We start from the raw sequence: 25,197 nt of genomic DNA on the forward strand, positions 1-25,197 counted from the left end.
TCAAAGATAAAATAGACCTTTTGATTTTTGTCTAATTTTAATTTTATTTAGTCTCTGAAAAAATAATTAAAGTGATATTAGACCAATTATCTGTTGAATTTGATTTATCCATTCCGGATTATACGACCTCACCAAATTAATTCCTGTGAGGTCCTCCATCAAATTAATCCGCTGCCGACTATGTAAGGCACAGTGGGTGCATATTAAGATGTACTCGCTCGGGTAGGTAAACGGAGGAGGTTAGTGGAGACTTTTCCCCTTTCTCTCTCTGACGTGCGGCGCCCTGGATGGCCGGAGCGGAGAGGTGTGGCGGCCGCGGCGGGCCGCAGGGGAGCAGTTGGGAGACGCCGGTAATTACTGTAGCTTCGGGATGAAGTGCAAGATCCACCCTTACGAGTACGGCGATGGCGTCTGCGCCTCTTGCCTCAAGGAGCGCCTTCTCGCCCTCATTGCCGCCCAGAACGAGCTCTCTTCCCACCAGTACCACACCGCCTGCCAGCGCATCGACTTTTCCGCGCCTTCTTCGGAGTATCCTCCTCCTCCTCCCCATCAATTCCCTTCTCCTTACATTTCCCACCGCCGATCCGTCGGATTCGAGGCCTCCCCTGCTCACGTTCGCCTCCACCACCGCTTCTTCAGCACCCCGCAGGTCGGCCCCGCCTTCAGGGCGGCCAACGGCGCTGGATCGCTTGACGATCTTGACAGCGGCAGCGGTCGCCGCAAGCAGAGGTTCTCCATTGTAAAAGCCCTATTCGGGCACACCAGATCGCAGAAGGCGGATCCTGACTTGGGGGATTCCGCTGGCCCGGCCTCGGGCTCATGGATCACTGCGCTGATCCGCGGCCGGAGTAAGAAAAAACACAAGAAGAAATCGGAGGAGGACGCGCCGCCATCGCGGAAGCCGCAGAGGTCATTTCGCGATTCGGAATACGAGAATGACTTCGGCGAAGAGTACTCCACCACCTCTTCTCGGCGGCCAACCTCGAAGCAGTTCCCAGGGAACCATCCGGGCTCTGGGTTCTCCGTCTGCCTTAGTCCACTAGCCAACTTCGGGCAGGAGGGGAGACAACGATATCACCCGACGGAGCTCGGACTATCTGGAAAGTCTCGGGCGGCGATCGAAATCGCCACCCTCGCGTCGAACCGGCCCCGAAATCTGGCCGACGGAGGTAGGCTCAAGTGACGGTTTTACCCCTCGAATTTTCTATATTTCCATTTATGCACCATCGTTTTAAGCGAAAAGTCTACCAAACCCACACTTAATATGTATATTTTTGCTGTAACGCTAAAAATTTATTCCAATGGTTATAAATTTTTGTAGGTTTTAATACATGATGCAACTCTGACACGCATTTATTGGGTTATTAATTACATCTCTCACATCGTTTTAAATAAATCTCGTGGTGAGTAGTAGTTTGTTCGTAATAAAGTATTAAAAGCACGTAGTTCAATGCTCTGGTCCAATGAAATTTATTGCTAAGAATGAAATAAATATTTCTAACTGTTTTTTTAATGGCAAAATTGCATTTATTTGGCTGTTGCTCCTTCAAATTTCACTTTATCAAACTAATGAAAAAGGTTAAGCAGTCGATATTGGCGCACTGCACATTCTCTATTATTATGAGGGAAGCGTTGAATTTTGGTGGAAGACAGATTATAGTGGTGCCTTGTTGTGGGTGATGTGATGGTACTGATGGAGGGGTGAGCCAATGCTGAATTATTAGACTGCACGTGATCAGCTGTCAATTCACTAATGATTCGTCTTGTTGAATTGATTCCTTCCTAATGTTTGCAGGATTGAGTCATTAGGTACAGACTGCACCTTAGACGTCATTAATTTTGATTTCTTTTAGTTCCATTGTTATTTAAAAAAAAAGAGGATGGCCAATAAAACCTACTACCTAATAGTTGTTAGAGTTAAATACTGGTGGCCAAGAGAGCATTAATTATATTGGAATCCACATGGCATCACATGGCAATGATTGCAACATTAGAGGTTGACTAGGTCCAATAATTTGCCAATTCGTGATAATATGCTCGGATCGGTTCCATGCGCCCACCTCGTATAGGTTTAGTGTAGTTGATACTCGAATGGTAATTTATCATATTAAGATAAGAGATTAATTTTCATATATTCATTCTACACGAGGAAAAAAGTTTTAAATCTTTTCAGATAGATCTTGTGGTTAACGTACGAGGTATTATCATAATAAGATTTGGAGTTTAAATCTCGACTTTGTCGAGATAAATACCTTTCTTATGTGCTAGTCATTATTCCAAAGGTTAATAGTCATCCGTGATTTACCTCCTCCGTGTTGATCTTGAGCTGGGTTAGCAGAGGCGCTGGAGACGAATATATTCATCTTTTGCCACAATGAAAAAAAAAGTTCCATCCACTTAGGAAATAGGACTGTACTTGATTTAATTTATCTGTCTATATTTTATAATGGGATGATATTAAATTACCTAGGATTGGTTTCATGCTATATGCTCCCAGGATATTACTGGACCAGTTTTGATAATTAAGCCGTTCTAGGCAATCTTTAGCAAGTATCAATAAGTAAAACTAAATAGACAAGATATGACTTAACAAGATATTAATTTGTTAGACAATATAATATTTTGTATAATATGAATTTAAACATTTTTAGTATGAATTATTCACATGCATTTGGAACTCTGAGCAGAGGATGGGTAACAGGTTAGGAGGATTCGAAATACTTCGAAATATTTGTCATTAATGTGTTTTTAATATTTCAAATATTTTTTAAAAAAAAAAATAAATTTCTTTCTTTTTCGGAAAGCTTTACTTCTCTGAGTAATTCAAGTTGGAGATTTTTATTGGTCCAAATACATTTCGAACTCAGTGACCAACACTGTTAAGATAATTGAGAATCAAGAACAAAAAGATTAATTTACAAAATATAAGAGCATCCCTAATGATAAATTAAAAAGTAGATTTATTTTTTTCACATCAAAAGTTATAAATAGATATTTTAATGGTAACATTAAAAGTAGATTTATTAGTCCATTATTTTAATCAAAAATAACCATCGAACCAAGATTATATTGTTTAACCCTATTTAATTTAGGTATTAAAATGATTCCGAGTAATACATCACTCCCGCCATATCAGAAAAAGATTATATTGTTTAACCCTATTTAATTTAGGTATTAAAATGATTCCGAGTAATACATCACTCCCGCCATATCAGAAAACGCCATCAAACTGAGAATGAAATTAGTATTGAAATGAATAGTTTTTGATAATTTCATGATTAACAGAAAAATATTTTCAAAACTATCCTCCTTAGTCTTCCTCTACGATAACCTCCTTTTCAGCGCATTCCCCATTGCTACTTGCAATGCCCCCCCACCTCTAGAATCATGACCTCTCCAGGAACGCCATCGCCAACCCCCTCCTGCCATCACTGCCCCCCTACCACCAGTGCATAAAATGCTCCGATGGAATATCAGAATGTTAATATCACCTTATCTCAATACCCTTGCGCCTTTCACCAAAATTCCACCAACCAATTCCTCCTTGTGCGTTAACTCGAGACAAACTATGCAAAATGAAGAGGAAGGGGAGCGAGAAGACTATGAGTTTTGTGTTGAAAATTAAATTTGATTTTTGATAGAGATGGAGTTAGTGGGTGATGAGGTGGCAAATAGTGGATAGATAAGGTATTAGTGGTAATAATATATGCGTTAATGGAGTTAGTGGGGAGATAAACATGGAGTTAGTGGTGTTATTTGAGTTATGTAATAGACCTATAAATATGTTAGTCTTTGTGAATGAAATGAAGAGTTTTTTTGAAGCAATCATTTCCTTATTTTCCTCTTTCACATAAAGTGTAACTTTTTCTTCTACAATTGTTTTTCTTTCAATAAAGTGGTATCAGAGTTATGACTAATGAGGTATGATTCCCTTTCAAGTTTCGGTACTCAAGATGAGTAATTATGATAATTAAAGTATCAAGATGAAGGTATTTCTTGGAGTTTATGATGTTTGGGAGGTTATAAAAAAAGGCTACATCGAGTATGATGACTCGACACTATCTCCGACTAAAAAAAATAGTATGAGAGATTTAAAAAAGAGAGATAATAAGACTCTTTTCCTCATTTATCAAGCTTTAGATGAGGATGGTTTTGAGAAAATCTCAAGTACTACATCATCCAAGCAAGCATGGGAAAAACTCTAAGTCTCGTATCAAGGAGAAGAAAAGGTGAAAAAAGTATGCCTTCAAATATTAAGAAGTCAATTTGATGCTCTTCGTATGAAAGAAGGAGAATTGGTATCTGATTATTTTTCTAGAGTTTCTACTTTTTCCAATCAATTGAAGAGAAATGGTGAGAAACTGGAAGAAGTAACTATCATTGAGAAAATTCTTTGATGATTGGATTCAAGATTTGATAGTATTACAATCATCATTGAAGAAACCAAAGATCTACAAGCCATGACGATAGAACATTGGGTTCACTACAAGCTTATGAAGAAAATAAAAAGATAAATGAAGAGATTACTCAACAACTCCTTAAGACAACTCTTCAACTAACTAAGAAAGATGAAAGCTTCAATAACAATAGAAGTCAACGTGGAAGAGGTCATGGATATAGACGAGGTCATTCTAATGAGCAAGGATGAGATTCTAATAACAACAATGAAAGAGAAGAAAATTTAACAAGAGGATATGGAAAATGATACATAAACTCGAGATATGACAAATCTCAAGCTAAGTGCTACAATTGTAATAAGTTTGGGCATTATGCTAGAAAATCCAGATCACCTAAGAATAAAGTATATGAAAAAGTAAACTATATGGAAGAAAAAAAGAAGAAGAAGATGACACCCGACTGCTAGCATATAAAGATAATGAAAGAGGTGAAGATACAATATAGTATCTTGACATGGGTGCAAACAATTATATGTGTGGGAAAAGAAACATGTTTGTAGAGCTTGATGAATTAGTTGATGGTAATGAATCAAAGATTGACGTAAAAGGCAAAGATTACATTCTCATCCGTTTGAAGAATGGGAAACATGAATTTATCTTGAATGTTTTCTTTGTGCCAAATATGAAGAGCAACATCTTAAGCTTAGGACAACTCTTGGAAAAAGGATATGATATTCATCTAAAAGATAGTATGCTCAACTTGAAAGATGATATTGGTTACTTAATTGCTAAGGTACTTATAACAAGAAATAGAATGTTCTTGCTTAATATTCTAAATGATGTTGTCAATTATCTCAAAGCTTGTTATAAAGACACTACTTGGTTATGACATCTTCGATTTGAGCATCTCAATTTCGGAGGACTAGAATTGCTTTCAATGAGGGATATGGTGAGAGGACTACTTTGCATCAAACATCCTGATCAATTATGCGAAACATGTCTACTTAGGAAGTAATTTAGAAAAGGTTTTCTAAAGGAGTCAAGTTCAAGAGCCCAAAAGCCACTTGAACTATACACATTGATGTTTGTGGTCCGATAAAGCCAAGTTCATTTGGTATGGGTAACTATTTCATTCTTTTCACATATGACTTTTCTCGAAAAACTTGGGTGTATTTCTTGAATTAAAAAATCAGAGGTTTTCGACATATTCAAGAAATTTAAAGCTATTATAGAAAAGGAGAGCGGTCTTGAGATTGAAACTATACGATTTGATCGAGAAGGAGAATTTACCTCAAAAGAATTTCAAGAATTCTGTGAATCCAACTGAATATGATAACCTCTGACAGTTCCAGGATCCCCTCAACAAAATGAAGTGGCGGAAAGAAAGAATCAAACCATTCTTGACATGGCAAGGAGCATTCTTAAAAGTAAGAGGCTATCAAAGGAACTTTGTGTTAGAGTGTATACTAAAAGCCTAGCTTTTGTATAAATATTTGTTTAGAAATAAAGAATCACAATGGTCAAATACCTACATTTATTTGTTAAGTGTAGTTGTTCAATTAATTTATATTGTAGATAACATGATGTGTGGTGTCACACACAGAAGATCATGTTATTAGTTCTTTATAAATTATAAACAGTTGCTCACGACTAAGATGGAAAGGAACAAACCATTGGAATAGTTGTAGTGTAATTAGGTATTAGTTTATCTTGACTAATAAATTACACTAGTACACTCTAAGTGTATTGAGTAGGACCATTTTAGGTAAGTTCTTTTTATACTGACTTGATAAAAGAACTAGACCTTAGTTATTATGGAAGTGTGTGCTCTTAATCCTAATATAATAACAAACACATATATTTAGTATTTGTTTCTTTGACTTATCAATGGGTGAGATTTAGCTCGATAAATCAATAAGCCCGATAAGTTGGGAAATGATATTACTTATAGTGCGTGTTGTTGATTATAGAAGGAAACTGTGTCCTAGTTATCTAGGTTGAGAATGTCCCCAAGAGGAGCTCATAAGGATTGTCATGTTAAACCCTGCAGGTGGACTTAGTCTGACATGACGATGAGGTTGAGTGGTACTACTCTTGGGTTAAGATATTAATTAAGTGAGTTGTCAGTAACTCATTTAATTAGTGGGCATTCGACATCTTAAACACAGGGAGACTAACACACTCATAATAAGAAGGAGCCCAAAATGTAATTTGGGATTGGTGCGGTAGTTCAATAATAATTCTTTAGTGGTATGAATTATTATTGATGAAGTTAAGTTGTGTGTTCGGGGCGAACACGGGAAGCTTAATTTCATCGGAAGACCAAAACCAATTCCTCCTCTCGGTCCCTATCGTAGCCTCTTGTATATAGAGAATTATACCCACCTATACCCACCTTCTTACCTATCCTAATGGGGCCGGCCAAGCTAGCTTGAAACCCAAGCTAGGGCCGGCCAAGATCAAAAGGATTGAGCCAAGTTAATTGGCCGGCCATGGCTTAGAGTCTAAGCTTGATTGGCCGACCATATTAAAAGGAATTTTATTTTTATTTAAATTTTTTTCTTAATGTGGATATCATGGTTTTAAGAGAGAGTTTAAAATTTAAATATTTCCTTTTATAACTTTCTATAAAAAATTAAGAAGAGATTTGAAATCTTTCCTTATTTGTAGATTGAAAGATAGATTTTAATTTTAAGAAAACTTTCCTTTTTTAACCATGTTCATGACTTAAAAGAGAGTTTAAAAAATTAAATATTTCCTTTTATAAGTTTCTATAAAAGATTAAGAAAAAATTTGATATCTTTCCTTATTTGTAGATTGAAAGGAGATTTTAATTTTTAGAGATAATTTTTCTTTTTGGAATTCATCCACATGTTTAAAAGAAAGATTTTAATTTATAAAATTCCTTTTTTACAAATCACCATGAAAGGAAAAATTATTGGAGAAATTTTTTATAAATTTCTGGAAATAAATTAGGAAGTTTTAATTCTTGTGTTAATTAAAACTCTCCTTGTTTTGGAGATTAAAGTGGTTGGCCATGTTGTTTAAGAAAAGAGAAATTGATTTTAAATCAATTAAATTTTCTTTTTCATGGCAAAATAATTAAGGAAGTTTTTATTTAAATTTCCTTATTTGCCAAGACCAAGGATTATAAAAGAGGGGGTAGAGGTGCCTTCATGGCTAACGACTCTATTCTATTTTCTTCCTCTCTTTTCCTCCTTGGTGTGGCCGGCCCTAGGGTCTCTTCTCCTTCTCTTCTCTTCCTCCTTTATGGCCGGCGGCATCAACACAAGAGAAGTCCATGGTGGCCGGTTCTAGCTAGGAGAAGAAGGAGAGAAAGGAGGCTTTGTTTCTAGTATCCCTTGGAGCTTGGTGGTGGTGGCCGAACCTCACATCTCTTGGAGTTTATGTGGTGACCGAATCTTGCTTGGAGAAGAAGGTGGCTTAGGTGGATTCTCATCTCGGTAGATCATTGCCCACACAACACCCGGGATAAGAAGAGGAATACGGTAGAAGATCAAAAGGTTATTTGCTAACAAAGAAAGGTATAACTAGTAATTGTTTTCCGCATCATACTAGTTTTCTTTGTATAGTTATTTTTGGAAATACCAAACACAAGAGGCATATGATTCTAGAGTTTTCAGATTTGTTTCGAATTTGTGTTTTTTTTCTTTATTTTTCGAATTTGTGATTCGATTGTTCTTTTTGGTTAACCTAGAGTTATTTAAGGAAATTAAATATTAGCTTTCCTTAAAAGGCTTTGTCTAGGCGGTGGTGGTTGCTCCCATATCCAAGAAGGTCATGTGCCTCGCCATGCAGTCCTGGAAGCCAATTTTGGAAATTAATATTTAATGAAATTAATAACATAGGTGGTTTTGGATCAATAGTGTTAAGTTATGCTTACGATCCAAATCTAAACCATCAAGAACAGATAAGTTAAATTTGGAATCAATGATGCTAAGTTTCGTCTGCGATTCCTAATTTAACTTCTAAAGAACACAATAGGTTATTTAGGAAAGGTTCGACACTTGTACAAAATTTTTGTACAGTGGAACCGGTACGGTCTTCCTAGGACTAACCAACACTTTGGACAGAAGCGGTTGTATGTGCAATATACTTATCTAACCGATTACCAACGAGTGTGTGGGGCAAGACACCACAAGAAGCATGGAGTGGAAGGAAGCCTAGGATTTCTCATCTAAGAGTTTTTGGGAGTATAGCCCATGTTCATGTGTCTGACGAAGCAAAAAGTAAATTGAATGATAAAAGTAAGAGGTTCATTTTTATTGGTTATAATACTAACTCAAAAGGGTATAAGTTATACAATCTAAATACTGGGAAGACAATCATCAGCTGGGATGCCATATTTGATGAAGAAGATGTAGGAATTGTATAATAATTGCACAAAACAATTAAACACTTACAGCGATCTCTTGTAGATCTACAATCGGCGACGGTAGGACTTACAATCGGAAGAACGATCACAAAATCAAAAAACCCTTTATGGTTCACAAACCAAATCCCTCTCTAATGGATGTTCTCCTTCTTTGCAAGACACATAGTCTCGGTAGAATTCTGACAGCACTTCTGTTGTGCTTCGATCTCATTTGTGTACACAACGCAACAACCTTTTCTTGATGCATGCATTCCTTTCTCGTCATACACCAATTGCCTTGGACGCTCTTTTATATAGAGGAAGATGACTCTTCCTCTATCTCCATTAATAGAGGAAGGTGAAAGGGTTGGAAGATGAAGGGGAAAAGACATCCTTTCACTTTCTTAACATAAACATCTCCTACTCGTTCAAGTCAATCCTTAAAGGTTAATTGGTCACATATACCATGTTAATCACATAGACTATAAGGTGATCATGTCATAATCTCAAAGCCAAACATTAATTGGTCACAAAGACCGATTAAGTTATATAGACTATTTGACGATCAAATTACGAAGATCAGAGCAAAATTAATTAGTCACAAAGACTAAATAAGAACATTCATTTCATACATTAGGAAAAATGGCTTGTGCGACAGCAAGCACACTGAGAATTATTGCTAAGAAGATTATTGCACCTTACATAGCTACTCTTTAAGCGATCAATGCTAACAAAGTTGTTACACTTTACTTAGCTGCTCTTCCAAATGAATTAGAGACACTCTCATTATGACACATAGTCTCTCTCCTGGTGGAACATATCCGTTACCTAGGAAATATCTAATCTCCCTGTGACACACAACAATTATTTAAGAGATATCCATGTCTTGCTATTTACCTAGATTAAATAATCTTCATTTACATCAATATGAACATATCTAATATATCATAATGACTATTATGTCAAGAGCATGTTCCATATTCAATATTCACTATCATTTCTATACATAATAGAAATGGGTCGATTAGTGAATAACATCAAAAGATGTAATATATTTAATCTTCCTTTTTAGGTAGAATCTATTCATTTTAATCAGTCACTTTCCTAGTTATGCTCCATAGACCGAATCATCCATAGCGAATATGAAACATACTAAAGTAGCAGACACTGATTATAACTTTAAGTAGACAGCTAAAAAGCCACTTAGGGTAAAATTGAGATTAACTTATAATCTTAAAGGTCTCACATAGTAAGAAGTAGGGATTCATTCTCCTACTACCCTCCTTGTCACCATAGCATGCGCGGTATGAATCACATGCTATGATGTTATTCTCTTTACTAAAAAGAGCACATTTTTTTCTTAAATTTTAACATCATACAGATTTCGATCTAGACATACCTAATGTCTAATCCTGAATTACATAAATGATTTCCAATCTAGCCTTTAAACAGATTCAGTAAATAGTTGTACATTTACTCCGATCATTATATAAATGATCTCATCTTGATACAATTATCAAGGCGACCTTAACTTATAGGCATGTCTCTATTCACAGCTACATAAGTTGTCCCATAAGTAATGGTCTCACCTCTATTTATACTTAACAAATAGAGATGATTGTCCATGTGAGTGGACCAATCTCAATCTACCAACATGCTCATAGAGACTTTAATTCAAAATGTAACAATATATACACTGAATAGATCATGCCATTTTACAACATGTTACATTTTACGAAGTCACAAAAACTTCTCATATCCTTGAAATGACTCTTTAGTCAATGACTTAGTAAAAAGATTTGCAAGCATAGTATGTGTAGGGATATACTCAAGAATTATCATTTTCTTATCCACAATATCCCTTACAAAATTATGAATTCTATATGCTTGCATTTGCTGTGATATTTAGGGTCCTCAGCTTGATTGTTACAGTACACTGTAACAGGACTCCCATTGTCCTCAACAATCTTCAAATGCTTCATGAACCTTTTCAACCAAATAGACTGTTGCACAACTGATGCGCAAGTCACATAACTTCCATTGTCGACAATGCTACACAAGCCTAGCCATATAGCTTCTTTTGTCGACAAGGCTACACAAGCCAAGCCACACAACTTCCATTGTCAACACAGCTACATAAACCTTCTTCTTGTTATTCCATGAGATGACGTCACCATTTAGTAAGAAGGTATAGTCAGATGTAGATTTTCTGTCATCAAGGTCTTCTGTCCAATCTGTATCTGTGTAGCCATTCAGGCTCATCTTAGATCCTTAAAAATAGATGCATAATCTGTTGTCAACATGATAGCCAACACTATAACTTATTTCAGATGAGTACACAATATAGTGTACATTAAACTATCAATAGAATTGACATATGATATTACCTTCATTTTGGCTATTTCTTTAGGAGTCTTGGGATACAATGTTGCAATCAAACATATTAAAGTGTTGTAACATCTTAGCGATATAAGCCTTTTGAGACAATCCCAAAAGTTTTTTTGATCAATCTTTCATAATCTTCACTCCTAAGATGTACTCAACTTCTCTTCAAAAATAATATTCTCCATTTGGTTATATTCTTTTGCAACTAGTCGAGTTTTGTATCAATTAATTGATCGATCTTCTTTCCTCTTGATTTTGAGAATCAACTTATTCCCAATAGTCCTTCGGCCCAGAGGAAGATATACTATAATCCCAAACTTGATTCTTTCTCATCGATTCCATCTCTTCAACCATTGCAACTTTTCATTTTTTTTCTCTTACTCTACATCCCAATGCTTCCTATTCAGGTTCGTCATTGTCAATTATAAGTGTTATAAATGCCTCATTTTTGATATCAAACCTCTTCTTAGGTTTGATTTTAAGAACGTTTCTTCGTAAGTTAGACTATTAAGAAGTCAACTCATGACTTAACATATAACTCTCACTTGGTTGACTAGACTCAAACATCCCTTTTGACACCTCTCTTGTTGATAATATCTCATCCTCCTCAAATAGAGAAACTTTTTTTTTTTTATCAAAATTACCTCTGATTAGGAACTCTATTTTGAGAAAAGTCGCATCTCTCAAATTTATTTCGGAGATGGTTCCATCTAGTTGCTTACCTATGAAAATAGAACCTTTGGAGATCTCATGATATCTAATAAAGATATATTTCTTATCCTTAGGTCCTAGTTTTTCATATTTGTGAGAACTCTCATGAATATAAGCAGCTGCCCCCTAGAGTCTCAGATTACTTAAATCCGGTTTTCTGCCTGTCCAACGTTCATATGAGGTAGATGGAACTGACTTTGAAGGCACTTTGTTAAGTATATAGCTGCAGTTAGTAATGCATCTCCCCAATAGAAAATTAGCAAATTAGCCTGCGCCATCATAGACCTAACCATTTCAAGTAGAGTCCAATTTCTTCTTTTAACTACCCTATTTTGCTGTGGAGTTTAAGAGATTGTCAACTATCTAATAATCCCTCTATCATTACATATTGTCTTGAACATATTAGACAAATATTTCCCTCCAAGGTCAGTGTGTAAAGTCTTAACTTTACGTTCCGTTTGATTTTCAACTTCGTTCATATAACGAATGAAGAAATCTAATGCTTCAGATTTGTGAGAAATCAAATACACATAACCGAATCGAGAGAAATCATCAATAAATCTAATGAAATAGGAAGCTCCATGTCTAGTCTTCACATTCATTAGACCACAAATATCCGAATGAATTATTTGTAATGGTGATTCAGATCTAATAGTCTTACCAAATGATTTCCTAGTTGCTTTTCTAGCAAGATAATGCTCACATATAGATAAGTGAATCTTAGCTTGAGTGCCCAATAAACCCTCTCTAGCCAATCGATTCATACGTTCTTGTCATATATTTCCTAATCTAGCATGCCAAACCTCATCAGTTATATTTACATTACTAGCTAGAGCAATGTTTGAAAAATAACCTTCAATTGCACAATTGACATCTGGTTCTACTTCAAGAACCATAAAATCATTTGTTAAAAAATCATATCTGATTAACACTGAGTCAATTTTAAGTTCAAACATTGGCTGTAAAAATTAATATAGTACCTTAAATCAAGAAGACATGTAACGAAAATAAGATTTCATCAAATTTTAGGAGCATACAGGACATCATGTAGAAATAAAACACTACCACCACGAAGGTTGAGTTTTCAAGTGCTGATTCCTTTGACTTCAACTCTTGCATTGTTTCCTATATATATCCATTTGTTACTAGCTAGTACCTGATGATACTCAACAAATATAACTTGTTCCCGAGCTACATGGTTGGTTGCTCCCAAATCTCTAATCCACAAAGGATAAGAATCAGTTAATAATACTGAACTAGCAACAAAATGCTCAGGAAAATAAGACACTCATATATTTACCTTTTTCGGCTCAGTGCATTCCTGAGCGAAGTGACCTTTCTTGTCACAATTAAAACAAGTTAACTTGTTTTTAGGTTTCTTTTCAGTCTTCTTTCCTATTTTCTTGATTGATCCCTGTCCAGCAGTAGCAATTTCTTTCTTCTTTCCCTTCTCTCTCTTGTATCATTTCTTTTTCATGGATCCAGATGATCCAACAGAACCGACAACCACATAGACTTGTCTAGAAATCCTTACGGATTCAACTTTCTCTGCCTCCAATTCTACATGGCGTGAGACGTCAGTGAAAGTCTTGATACTTTCACTATAAGCTAGGGTATGCTTCATGGTCTCCCAAGAATCTGGAAGGGAATGAATAACCGCTTGAACCTGTTGTTCATTGGTCAACTCATGACCAACAGTTTTAAGCTCCCGAATCATGTTCGACATCTCCCTAAGGTGTCGAACCATTGAAATATTCAGACGCTTCTTATAGCTGTCAAACTTGATTGTTAGCTGTTGAAGCTTGATCAGACTTACTCCACTATATTTTTTCTTTAAGGGCTACTCAGACTGCATGAGTTAAAAGATAGGACTCATACTCAAAAGCTAGGTCATCTACCATTGAACTAATCACTATGCTCTTTGTAGTGGAGTCCTTTTTCTTCCATGCCTTATAGGCATCAAGATCTCGTCTGTGCTGTGTAGTGAGACCATCTATAGGTTCTACCATAACCTGATTTATAACCTCTAGAACTTCTTGTTCCTTAAGTACATATCGTATTTTGAGTTGTCAAATTTTGTAGCTATCCTCATATAATTTTTCTCTGTTATTGAGTTTAGCTATGATGTTCTTATTTTCCATGATCTAACATAAATAAATATATTATTTAGTATTTAGTGTAATTCACATGCATACAATTTATAATTGACTCATTGTTAATTTGAGTCGGTTTACAAAATAAAGTGATAACTACGTTTCCACTCATCATTTGTATGGTCCAATCAAATCAACATTGATCAATACTATTACACACATCCCAACTAATGAACTTAATCATTATTTTATAATGATTTCTTTAATTAAATAAACTAATCATTTAATAAAATGAACTAATCATTTTTCATGACATCATGTAGAGCAATCAGCATATGAATGAATATATCATTAACATAAACATGTTGCAGTACGTTAACATATAACAAACTGGCATGAACTAAATGAACTAATACTGTTCATACATAATGACAGTAACAATAACATAACTCTAATTAACTAGATAGGCTACTATCACTCCTACTAGGACAGACACTAGTGCAGTGGCCAACATTATCCCTTTCAACCTAGACTCATTTGGGGTAATCTTAGGTGGGACAGCTTCAGGATTCTTCATCAGATCCCTAGTTGGATCCTCCTCAATTATTTTCGGGTCCTCTTCAAACTCTTCAGGATCCTCTTTAGTCATATAGTGAAACAGTTCCTGACATAATTCTGAATATGTGACACGTCCTTAATGACACCCCCAAATATAGTCTGTTATCATTCTAGGATTTTCTAGCAATGAACGTATCAAAACCCAGATCCTATAACTATCTAGGACTGGAAACTTTTCTCACTCAAGTTTCTAAAATAGATCATCAAGCTGTCCAACGTGTTCGTCGACTCCATAAGCAGAGTTATACTCTATCTCTTGAATTTCCTCCCTAAGCTGATTTGGTCGCACTTCGCGATGAGTCAATATGGTAATCATCCGTGACATCTGAAAAATTGAAATTAAATAAGTCAGTACAAAACTGGCTAACCAGTACAAAACCAGCTTAATTCAATTTATAACGGCATAGTCCAACATAATAAATCAAGAAAGAACAAATCTTCTCGATTTTCAAGAGTCTAAGTTGACTGACCCATTTGACCAATTGATTGAGAATCCAAATCCTAAGCTTGGTCCTCTGTCCTCGTTAAAACTAATCTAATTTGACAGGGATTTATAGTACTTATGTTCTATTATTGTTTAATCTAAGTCTATTTTAGCCAAACTCAGACTTATTGATCAAACTCAGGTTCATTTGATCAAACCAAGGCTCATTGGTTTAAGTCTGATCAATTAGAACAAATCTAATCATTTTGATCAAATTTGACCCAATAGAATAAATCTGGTTATTTGATCATAATTGGTCCAAGCCCAATTAATCAACCCAAATCATTTACAGTTCTGATCAAATAGGTTCAATTAAATCAACTAATGATTTAATCTAAACTGAGTCTAAGTGGACCAAACTAATCTAGCCCATTAATTGAACCAATTTTCTAGTTAATTACTGCATGTAAAATTAATGTTACTGTATACATGCGTTGGCATAAAAACATGCATTGATTAATTGAGACAAAAAACATAAAGTTTAACTTTATAAACCTACTATGTTTCTTGATTTCAAGATGCATGCAGTAACGAAACGTTTCTTTATTATTATTTTTTATTTTCTAAAAAAAAACTTTTTCTCATGAAGCACTATGCTTCGTGTTTATCCTTCATCCATTTTCTTCACTGTACGATACCCACGTCGCCTCAACCGTTGCCTCCACACAACCATGATAGACATGGTTGCCGACCACGAAGGCTAATCTCCGACCTACTGGGGCGGTCGCCGGTCCTATCCTGCACCAAAATTCAGTCACTTTTGGCTTGACGAGGTCGTTGTTGGTTGTTTTACTCATCCCGGCCACCAACATATCGCCAACCATCCAAGATGCCATCGCAGGCCACAGAAAGCCTTCGCCAACATATCCCTGTGGCTTGAGCCCGACTCTGATGGAAATCGTGACCCTGTCACGATTTTGGCGCAGTGCACTGCCGAGTAGCGGTGTTAATGCCAGCAAGCTACGCTTACCAGCGACCCTATCACCGGTGAGCGACGCTTAAGAGCAACCTTGCCACTAGTCTCCTTGAGACCCTACTGTCGGCATCATATAGTCGTGATGCAGTTGCCGACACTTATCAGCTACGACACATTGGTTGTGCAAACGGCGACGAGAAATCATAACTAGGTATAATTCCTAATGCTCTGATACCTTTGTAGGAATTATTGCACAAAACAATTAAACACCTACAGTGATCTCCCGTAGATCTGCAATCAGCGACGGTAGTGTTGGTTGCTACTAGGAATATCGTACCGGTTCCCCTGTACAAAAATTATGTACAAGTCCTGAACCTTTCCTAACAACCTATTGTGGAATTGCAAACAGAACTTAACATTATTGATTCCAAATTTAACTTATCTGTTCTTATAGGTTTAGACTTGGATCGCAAACGATACTTAACATTATAGATCCAAATCCACGTATGTTACAAATTTAATTAAATATTTATTTCAGAGATCGGCTCCCAGGTCAAACATGGCAAGACACTTGGCCTTCTTGGGTATGGGAACATCTGCCACTGCCTCGACAAAGTCTCTCAACAAAATTCAATATTTAATTTCCTTATAGTAACCCTAGGTTTAACCAAAAAGAACAATCGAATCACAAGATAAAAAAAACAAAAAAACACAAATTTGAATCACAAATCTGAAACCTAGAATCACTAGCCTCTTGTGTTTGGTATTTCAAAATCCATACAAAGAAAACTAGTATGATGCGGAATAGAATTACTAGTTATACCTTTCTTTGTAAGCAACAACCTCTTGATCTTCTATCGTATTCCTCTTCTTATCTCGGACGTTGTGTGGGCAATGATCTACCGAGATGAGAACCACCAAGAAAACTTCCTTTGTGCAAGCATGCTGCTGTGTTTCTGGTTCATTGGTGCAAATATGCTACTATGTGTTGGATCGATGAGCACATGAATAGAAAGAAGAAATCTCTAACACAAGTTTATTTTACTTGGATCGGAGGCTACGATAACTCTTACTTCAATGTTCACACTCGTTGAGTGCTTTCATTGGTCAATCACTATAAGCTTGGAAAGATTACAAAAGTTTAAGTATAATGCAAGAAAAGTAAAGTTATACTAACAACAAAAGAAGTGGAAGCTTGCTTGTAGGTTATTAGGGCAGCCTTTCGGTGTCACAGGAGTCTTCTAAAAGTAGCGCGTAAGTACGAAAGTTGGAGCGAGTGATGTACTAAAGCCTCTGGTAGAAGTCCTTTTATAGACCCTTTTTAAGTGCCCGGACCACCCCTGGGTCTCTCCAACAAGCATAGGACTCTACTGACTTATCCTCCTTCGAGCATCCAAACGACCTCCGGGTGTTTGGATTGCTGATGTGGCTGCACCTCGACCAAAGTCTATCTCTGAAGATTTATCCATCTCAGGGTGTTGGGACCTGTCCGGGCGCCTGGACTCTGATGTGTACCATCTTATCAGCGGCTGCCACCTCAATTGGGCGGCTCCCTGGGTTTGGGTCAGTTCAGGTGCCTGGACCCGATCCGCTCGAATCCTTCTCAGGCGCCTGGAGCTCATTTTTCCAGCCAACTTTGAACTTTAATTCCTGCACCATAATGTTAGCATAACAAGCAATAACATAGAAATGAGAGTAGTAATATATTTGATAGTCTCCGGACTATCTAGTCATGACTTTGAGTTTCGCTAAAATCGTAAGTCGGACTGACGCCTACTATTCCCTCAACTGGGAACACATCCTCACCGGATCTCTCCTCTAGTTGCTTACCTTTACTTACCATTTGTAGTCATTTGACTTGTCTCTTAACCCATCATGTCTTCTTGCCAGTTGTCAGTTCGGTAGACTCAATTGGACTTCAGCCAACTATTTGATCCCGCAGAGCCAGCTGGATTTCTTATAAGATATCGGGTCACTCCTTGATATATCTAGACTTTATGTCAGTTATCAAGTCCTTCAACCTAACTAGGCTTCAGTCTGGCATCAGGTCCTTTAGATCTATCAATTCATGCACACTTGGTAATAATATTAGACAACACAATATCCAGCTTTAATCTATTTATCATTTATCAAAATCTAAGTTTGACCATTGGTGCTAACTATACCAATGCTGTGTATCCATTTTCAAGATTTTTTAACGATCACTGGAGCTTTTCTTAGCTTAGAAGGAAGGTGAAGCAAAAGGGGAAGGTATACCAAACTTGGTAGGTGTTTAAAGCAATCTTACGGAAGGCGATAAGCAAGTTGTTCTTTCTGGTTTTAGCACCTACAACTGGATACTAGGTTATTCATATCCTTTTCCTATTATTTCCTACACCAAAATGGCAAGAAGGAAGCTGTGTATCATTGTGGCTAAGTATCATAATAAATTAACTATAGGATTGTAAAGTCACTAGGAGGGGGGGGGGGTGAATAACATTCGTCGAAAATTGAGAGTTAAAAATAGTTATGAAGCGGAATAACGAAAACTGAAAACAACGCCAACACAGATGGTTTTACTTAGTTCAGAACTTGTGACGACTTCTACTCCAAGGCTCGCAATGGTCGATCGCTTTCGTTAGACAATTACTATCAGTTCAAATAATTAATTATAAATATTGAGTACAAGAAATAAAATTAGTTATTTACTGACAAATAGAAAGGAAGTTGAAATCACTCATTCTTCGAACTTCGGAGTAGCCTTTCAATGTTGTAAGAGCCTTTTTAGAGTAGTACGCAAGAATGAAACTTGTAGTAGTTGATGATCTGAAGCTGCTAGTTAAAGGCCCTTATATGGGCCCATTTCGGGAGCCTAAAACCCCTCCGGACACTTGGATCACTATTGATATGGCGATTTCTAATTGAAATTTTATCCGCGAAGTTTATCCATTTCTGGGCGCCCAGACCCCCTCCGGGCGCTTGGACCGTTAACATGGGCCTGGCTAGTCAACGCACTCTAACTTAGCTTCGGGATAAATTTTCTAGTCCGGGCGTCTGAACTAATTCTAGGCGCCCGGACCACCCGGGTTCTCGGCCAAGCACCCGCTAGTCAAAGCCTGTCCAGGTGCCCGGACTAGCTCTGGGCACCCAGATCCCTTCCGGGCACCCGGACTCCCTTTTTTCAGCCTTTGAATTCATGTAAAAAGGAGTTAGTCCAAATAAATAAAATATATTTATCCTGTAAAATAGAGTTTGCACAACATTAATAAGATAGGAGTAGTAATTAGATCTTGTCTCCCAGAGACCAGGATCTAGTCAAGGTCTCAACTTAGGTTTCCCAAATAGACCTAAGTTGGACTGACGCCTACAGTTCCCTCAACCGGGAACACATCTTCATGATGTACCTCTAATGCATGTCACTATACACTTCAAAATTGATTAAAATTGAAAACCCTTACACATCATAAACTAAATTGTAGCAAAGGGTTCCCAAGTCATATTTTTCCAAGGACATCTAGTAATCACATGTGTACTCTAGATGCAAACTATTCCTTATTTGGGGTTTTCATGCTTTACTAAATCTGTCCTAAAGATAGAAATTAATCCCTAACTAAAAAACTAAACATAAATTATTCTTAAAGTAAATAAAAGACAACTAGATTTGAAGATCAACTAAACACAACTCAATGCCTACACGAAGAAAAGATCTACTTCTTAATTCAAACTGAAACAATGAACTGGATTCTTCTCAAATCAACAGAGTTTAGCTAATTACCTAAAGGAATGGAATTTAGGTTTATTGAATTGAAACTACTGTCATAGCTGAACAATTGAAATTGCAGAACAAAATGCAAAGATAAATGCAAAGATAAATGCACGAATTCAAAATTATAAAGGAATTGCAGAAAAACTAAATCAGATCTGATCATGCAACTAAGCAATCAAAGATGAAGAAGACATTCACAACATAGATCGCCCATCAGTCCTTCTTTCTACTAACGAACATAACCACCTTTGGCGAACTCCCTTCAGATGATTAGTGACAGATCTTCAAGCTTCCAGCCGTGCTCCAGGTGAACCGCTCAACTCCTGGGAACCTCCTATCAAGATCGCGATCCACTGAAACACATCTCTGCGCGGGAACAAAGCTATGATTTCTGGTAAGCGATCGCCCCGATCGATTGATCGATCGATCCGAGTTACGCGGGTGAAATGGGAAATGATAGTGGATCAGAATCGCTGGGAAAACTCCGCCGATAACTATTGTTGCTGGTCGAAAACGTAGATCGGGGAAACTCCCTCCGATTAACGCACGATGGTGGAATGCAGAAATCAGAATCGCAATGCGGATACCTCCTCGTCGTCGTGTTCTATTGCTCGTCCTATGATCGCCGACACTCCTTGAAGCTCACCGCCGATGAAGTATCATGAATCTTGGATTTGGAGTGAATGGGACTCCATTGTGCTCTCGAGAAGAACTGGCATGATGAACCGTAGTGAAGTCACTATCACCATGCTGGCTTCGTATTTTAAAATTCAGCATCGAACCGGTGCACATCAACTTGGTTCGAGTTCAACAACAGCTAAATTGGTTGGGCCAACTTGACTTGATTCAACAGTGGCTGGGTTAGTGCAACTTGAGCTCCAATTCCAAGCTAGCTGAACTTGAGTGAACCTAAATGTGATTGATAAATCCAAACCTACGAAACCCAATTTAAACATACTAAGCACAAATCTTGAATTAGCAGTAATGAATTTGATAAGCTTAAAATATTCCTTGCTTAGCAAAATCCAATTCTAGAATCAATTTCACAAACAAAATAATCTTCAAAACCACACCATTCCAAGAAAAATAGAACCTCACATGAGTAAACCATCAAAATACCCCATACTTATTCTTGCATGTGTCATGCAAGTCAAGGAAACTAAAGATCCTACTTAAATGGTACCCCCTAAACAAAGTCCTAAACATGATTAGAAAAATAAAGAAGGAAATCATCTAAGATTATCACATTCCAAAATCTCAAGCATTCATGGACTTTAAACTTTACTCTTGGTTAACTACATAATAATTTCCATCCTTCATGAATAGATTGGAAATGATTTCACATTAAAAGCTCACAAGATTAAATTTTTGGTGACCCTCATCCTATTTCATATGTAATCACAAAAATAAAGGGCACTCATGTTACTTATGCTTCTTGCACTACCATATGCTTGTTTATCTTCTACTCTCCACTACTATCCAGAGAATTAAAATACACAATTATGAAGGTTAATCATAGAAATGAAGAGTAAGAACATGAATCAAATGCAATTGGGAAAATTGGCTCAAGGAATAGATAAGGAAGAAAAAATTAGGAACAAATTCTAGTGGAAGATATGGATACATAAAAATGCTATTTAATGAATTGTGGCCACACTTCCTTATTTCTCTTCTTCCTTAACTACAATTGTAATTGCATCTCAAATGATAGATAATCTCATTTCCAATTAATGCAACAAACTTAGTTCAGAAACTCAATGTTAGATGTGTTGTTTTAATCTTACTGACTGAGCTTACTTCCTTTGATTTAATCATAGGAAGACATTCATTCACTCTCAATTGAAGTATATCTTCTTCACTTCCTTTCAGTCCTCAGCCTTTTGAATTTTTGGTACACAAAACAATTTCAATTCAGATTCTACATATTATAGCTTAAATTCTATCAACATTTCTGCGCATGACTTTGCACATTTCAAGATCAATCTGATCATGTTTCCAAATTTGTAACTTCACTTACTTCCATTCTAAAACTCTCATCACATTCCTTTACTCAAAACTTGATCCCCATTGAAGAAATGGTACAATTTTTAGTGCACAAAGCAGTTTTCCAATTTCTGCACAGCATTTGCATATTTCAGCAATTTCAGTTTTCAGCATTTCTGTCTTGTACCAAAGTTACCACCTTCTCTTCATTCATTTTTTTTTTCAAATCTCATATTATAACTAGGATTGTCTCTTGAATGGAGTAATACTTCACCATTTCTTCATTTGTTTCTGCATTTCATCCTTTTTGAGTTTGCAGAGGCCATGGAAGGTAGCATACCATTTGTTTCAACATATTACAGAATTTCAGTTGAGCTTCCACTTGTTTGAATGTTGCATACTAAATTTTGACACATATCTGATACAAAATGCACCTCCATATTTCCCGCTTTACTACACTTCAATGTTTCAGCAGATTCAGCTATATGTAGAATTCAACAAGATAACTGCAAACTCATTTATGCATTTCACTTATGATCTTGTTCTAAAAGTGTCTCTTGTCTTCCTTTATTTCATTTCTAACTTAGATTATAATCCTTGAATGGAGTATTACTTCTCCACTTGAAATCCATCATTGGTTACCTTCATTTTTTTAAACTTTTCCTTTTCTTGATACTGCTTCTGAAGTTCTTGCACTTCAATATGCTCTACAGGTTTCTGCTTAATGGTTTCTAAGCAACAATATCCGGTTTCAATATGGTGAGACTAATTACCTTTAACAAATCTATTGTATAGCTTTTAGCATCCACTAAAATTCCAATTCAGAATTGCACCCCAAATCAGATTCCTACTTAAAGAATAAAACTCAGGGAGTCAAAACTCCAATTCAGCATTTGGCCTCATTTTCTTTTTCAATGCCTAAATTTTGACTTCATGCCTAACTATTCTACTTCTAAATTTCCGCTCTAGAACCAGCCAAACTTTAATTTTCATCACTCTATAATTTATGAAATTAGTGCACAGCAGCAATGTCCAGAGTTCAGCAAAGTTCAGTAAATCTTAAACTTTCACTGCAGTATCCCTATGAGCTCTCTTCAGCCTCGCTCTCCACAAATATCATTCTGTTGAACACAAACTCAGTAAATAGATAAGTATCAATTACTGAATTTGTAAACAATTTCAAATTGCCTCAATAAGGATACAACTTATGGCTTAACTACAATATCCAAAGAAATGTTCAGAACAACTATTAAAACAATATCATAACTTTTCATAACTCAATAAGGGATCACCTTAGTAGCAATTATAGAATTCAAAGCTATTTGAACTTGCACTACACATGATTAAGCTCAATGAATGATTAAGTTTGGCATACAATCTTAATAGTCATCCATTCACAACATCCCTGCTCAGAAATGAAATGTATCAATTACTAGCATAAGACAAACAACCACCTTAATCCATTGCACTTCCAAATCTAAAATCACTCCAACCTTTTCAATGCATTCAACTACTCCATTTAATTAAACACCTCCCCCACACTTAATCCTTTGTCCGTCCCGACCAAAATGAAATAATCACATTGTTGGTATAATATTTCCTAAGTCAAGGTTGACCTGGTTGACTGAGCTTGAGTTGATTCAAACATGAGTCTTGATGTTTGAGTTTCAATGTTTGACAATACATGGAGACTAACAGTACATAGAGATTGTAGGTGTAATTGTTCATTTGGGGAGATTGTTGGTACAATTCTCCTCTGGTCAAAGTTGACCAGTTAGATGTGAAGAAGAGTCAATTAGGTCAAGACTGACTGGATACTTGACTAGAAAGTCCTGGCGAGTGAAGTCAGGCAGATGAAAAATCCTAGTGAGTGAAGTTAGGTGAAAGTCCTGATGAGTGAAGCCAGGTAGTTGGAAAATCCTGGTGAGTGAAGCCAGGTGAAAGACCTAGTGAGTGAAGCTAGGCAGAAGTTAAAGTCCTGGTGAGTGAAACTAGGCACGGGAAAATTCAGGTGGGTCAAGGAAGACTGGACACCTGGTATCAGTAAGTCCAGGTGGGTCAAGGTTGACTGGACACTTGGCACGAGGAGAAAAGTCCAAGTGGGTCAAAGGGATTGATCGGACACTTGGCATGAGGAGAAAAGTCTAAGTGGGTCAAAGGGATTGATCGGACAGTTAGCATGAGGAGAAAAGTCCAAGTGGGTCAAAGGGAGTGACCGGACACTTGGTGAGGAAGTCCTAGCAGGTCGAGGGTGACTAGACGCTAGGCATGATGTACCAACAGGTCATGGTTGACCAGATGTTGGTTTTAGGGGGCTCTGGACTTGTTTGGGCAAGTAAATGTGGGCTGAATCGATCAACCGATCGATTGGCTCATGCCCAATCGATTGGTTGATCGATTGGGCGAGTCCCGCGGTAAAAAGCCTCCCCAATCGATCGGTGGATCGATTGGGGAGAATCGCCAATCACACAGAAGGCCTCCCAATCGATCCACCGATCGATTGGGAGCCTCCAATCGATCAACTGATCGATTGAGAGGCTGGAATTTGCGCGATAAGCCTTGGATCGATCGGGAAATCGATCCAGGAAATTTCCAGAGAGTACAGAGGCACTCTGGATCGATCAACCGATCGATCCAAAGCCTCCCCAATTGATTGGGAGCAATCCAATCGATTGAGATCCAACTGTTGGCATAGATTTAGCCGTTGGCGTGCGTTCTTCTTCGGTAGAGCTTTCATTCTTCCACGAGAGCAATAGAGTTTTCTTCTTCACACTCATAGCCAGATCTTGAAAGCTCTTGGGGAAAAGTGTAGCCACACTTCCAAGGTTTGAGAGGCGACAACAAGCAACAAGTAAGCAAGAAGAAGAAGTTTTTGGTTGTATCTTTTGTGTTTTCTTCTTGTGTGAGTTATATTCGTTGTATGGGTTTATACAAGGCTTCTCCACCTTCGGTAATTACTGTAAAGGAGTGTTTTCATAGTGGAGAGTGCTCGTGTATGTGGATCCTTGGATTAGTCACCTCTTCTTGAGGTGGATACCAAGTAAATCCCTCGTGTTAGCGTTGTATTATGTTTCCTATTTATTTCCGCTACACATCATCACAAGAAGCAAGCAACGACGAGCACGACGAGCTATTCACCCCCTCCTCTAGTACACTTCGACCCTAACAAGTGGTATCAGAGCAAGGTCACTCTTCACTAGTATCATCGCCGGAAGAGGCAACAAGGCTAAAGGATGAAGAAGTTGAAGCAAATTCAAAAGTCAAAGAATTCATCAAAAGCTCAACTTCAAATGGAATTCCGAGATGGACTCAGATTCGACATGAGGGTGCCTCCACCATTCACTATAACGAGCTTCGATTCTTGAAAATCAAGAATAAAAAATTTCTTGATGATGGAGATAGAGCAATGGTTTGCTCTAATGGAAGGCTTCGAAGCTCCAAGAAATTCAAAAGGCAAGATCCTCAAGAAGAGCAAATGGAGCCAAGAGCA

The 25,197-nt window shown here is 37.1% G+C and overlaps 1 protein-coding gene across 1 annotated transcript; it reads left to right on the forward strand.

Annotated features, from left to right (window-relative positions):
- The first annotated feature begins 176 nt into the window (after positions 1-176).
- On the forward strand, positions 177-1,332 carry LOC121987482. The gene has a single exon (XM_042541252.1). It carries the CDS (start codon positions 371-373, stop codon positions 1,181-1,183), a length of 813 nt encoding a protein of 270 aa, XP_042397186.1. The 5' UTR covers positions 177-370; the 3' UTR covers positions 1,184-1,332.
- Positions 1,333-25,197: the final 23,865 nt, after the last annotated feature.

The sequence above is a fragment of the Zingiber officinale genome, chromosome 5B (genome assembly GCF_018446385.1).
Source record: "Zingiber officinale cultivar Zhangliang chromosome 5B, Zo_v1.1, whole genome shotgun sequence".
Classification (NCBI taxonomy): Eukaryota; Viridiplantae; Streptophyta; class Magnoliopsida; order Zingiberales; family Zingiberaceae; genus Zingiber; species Zingiber officinale.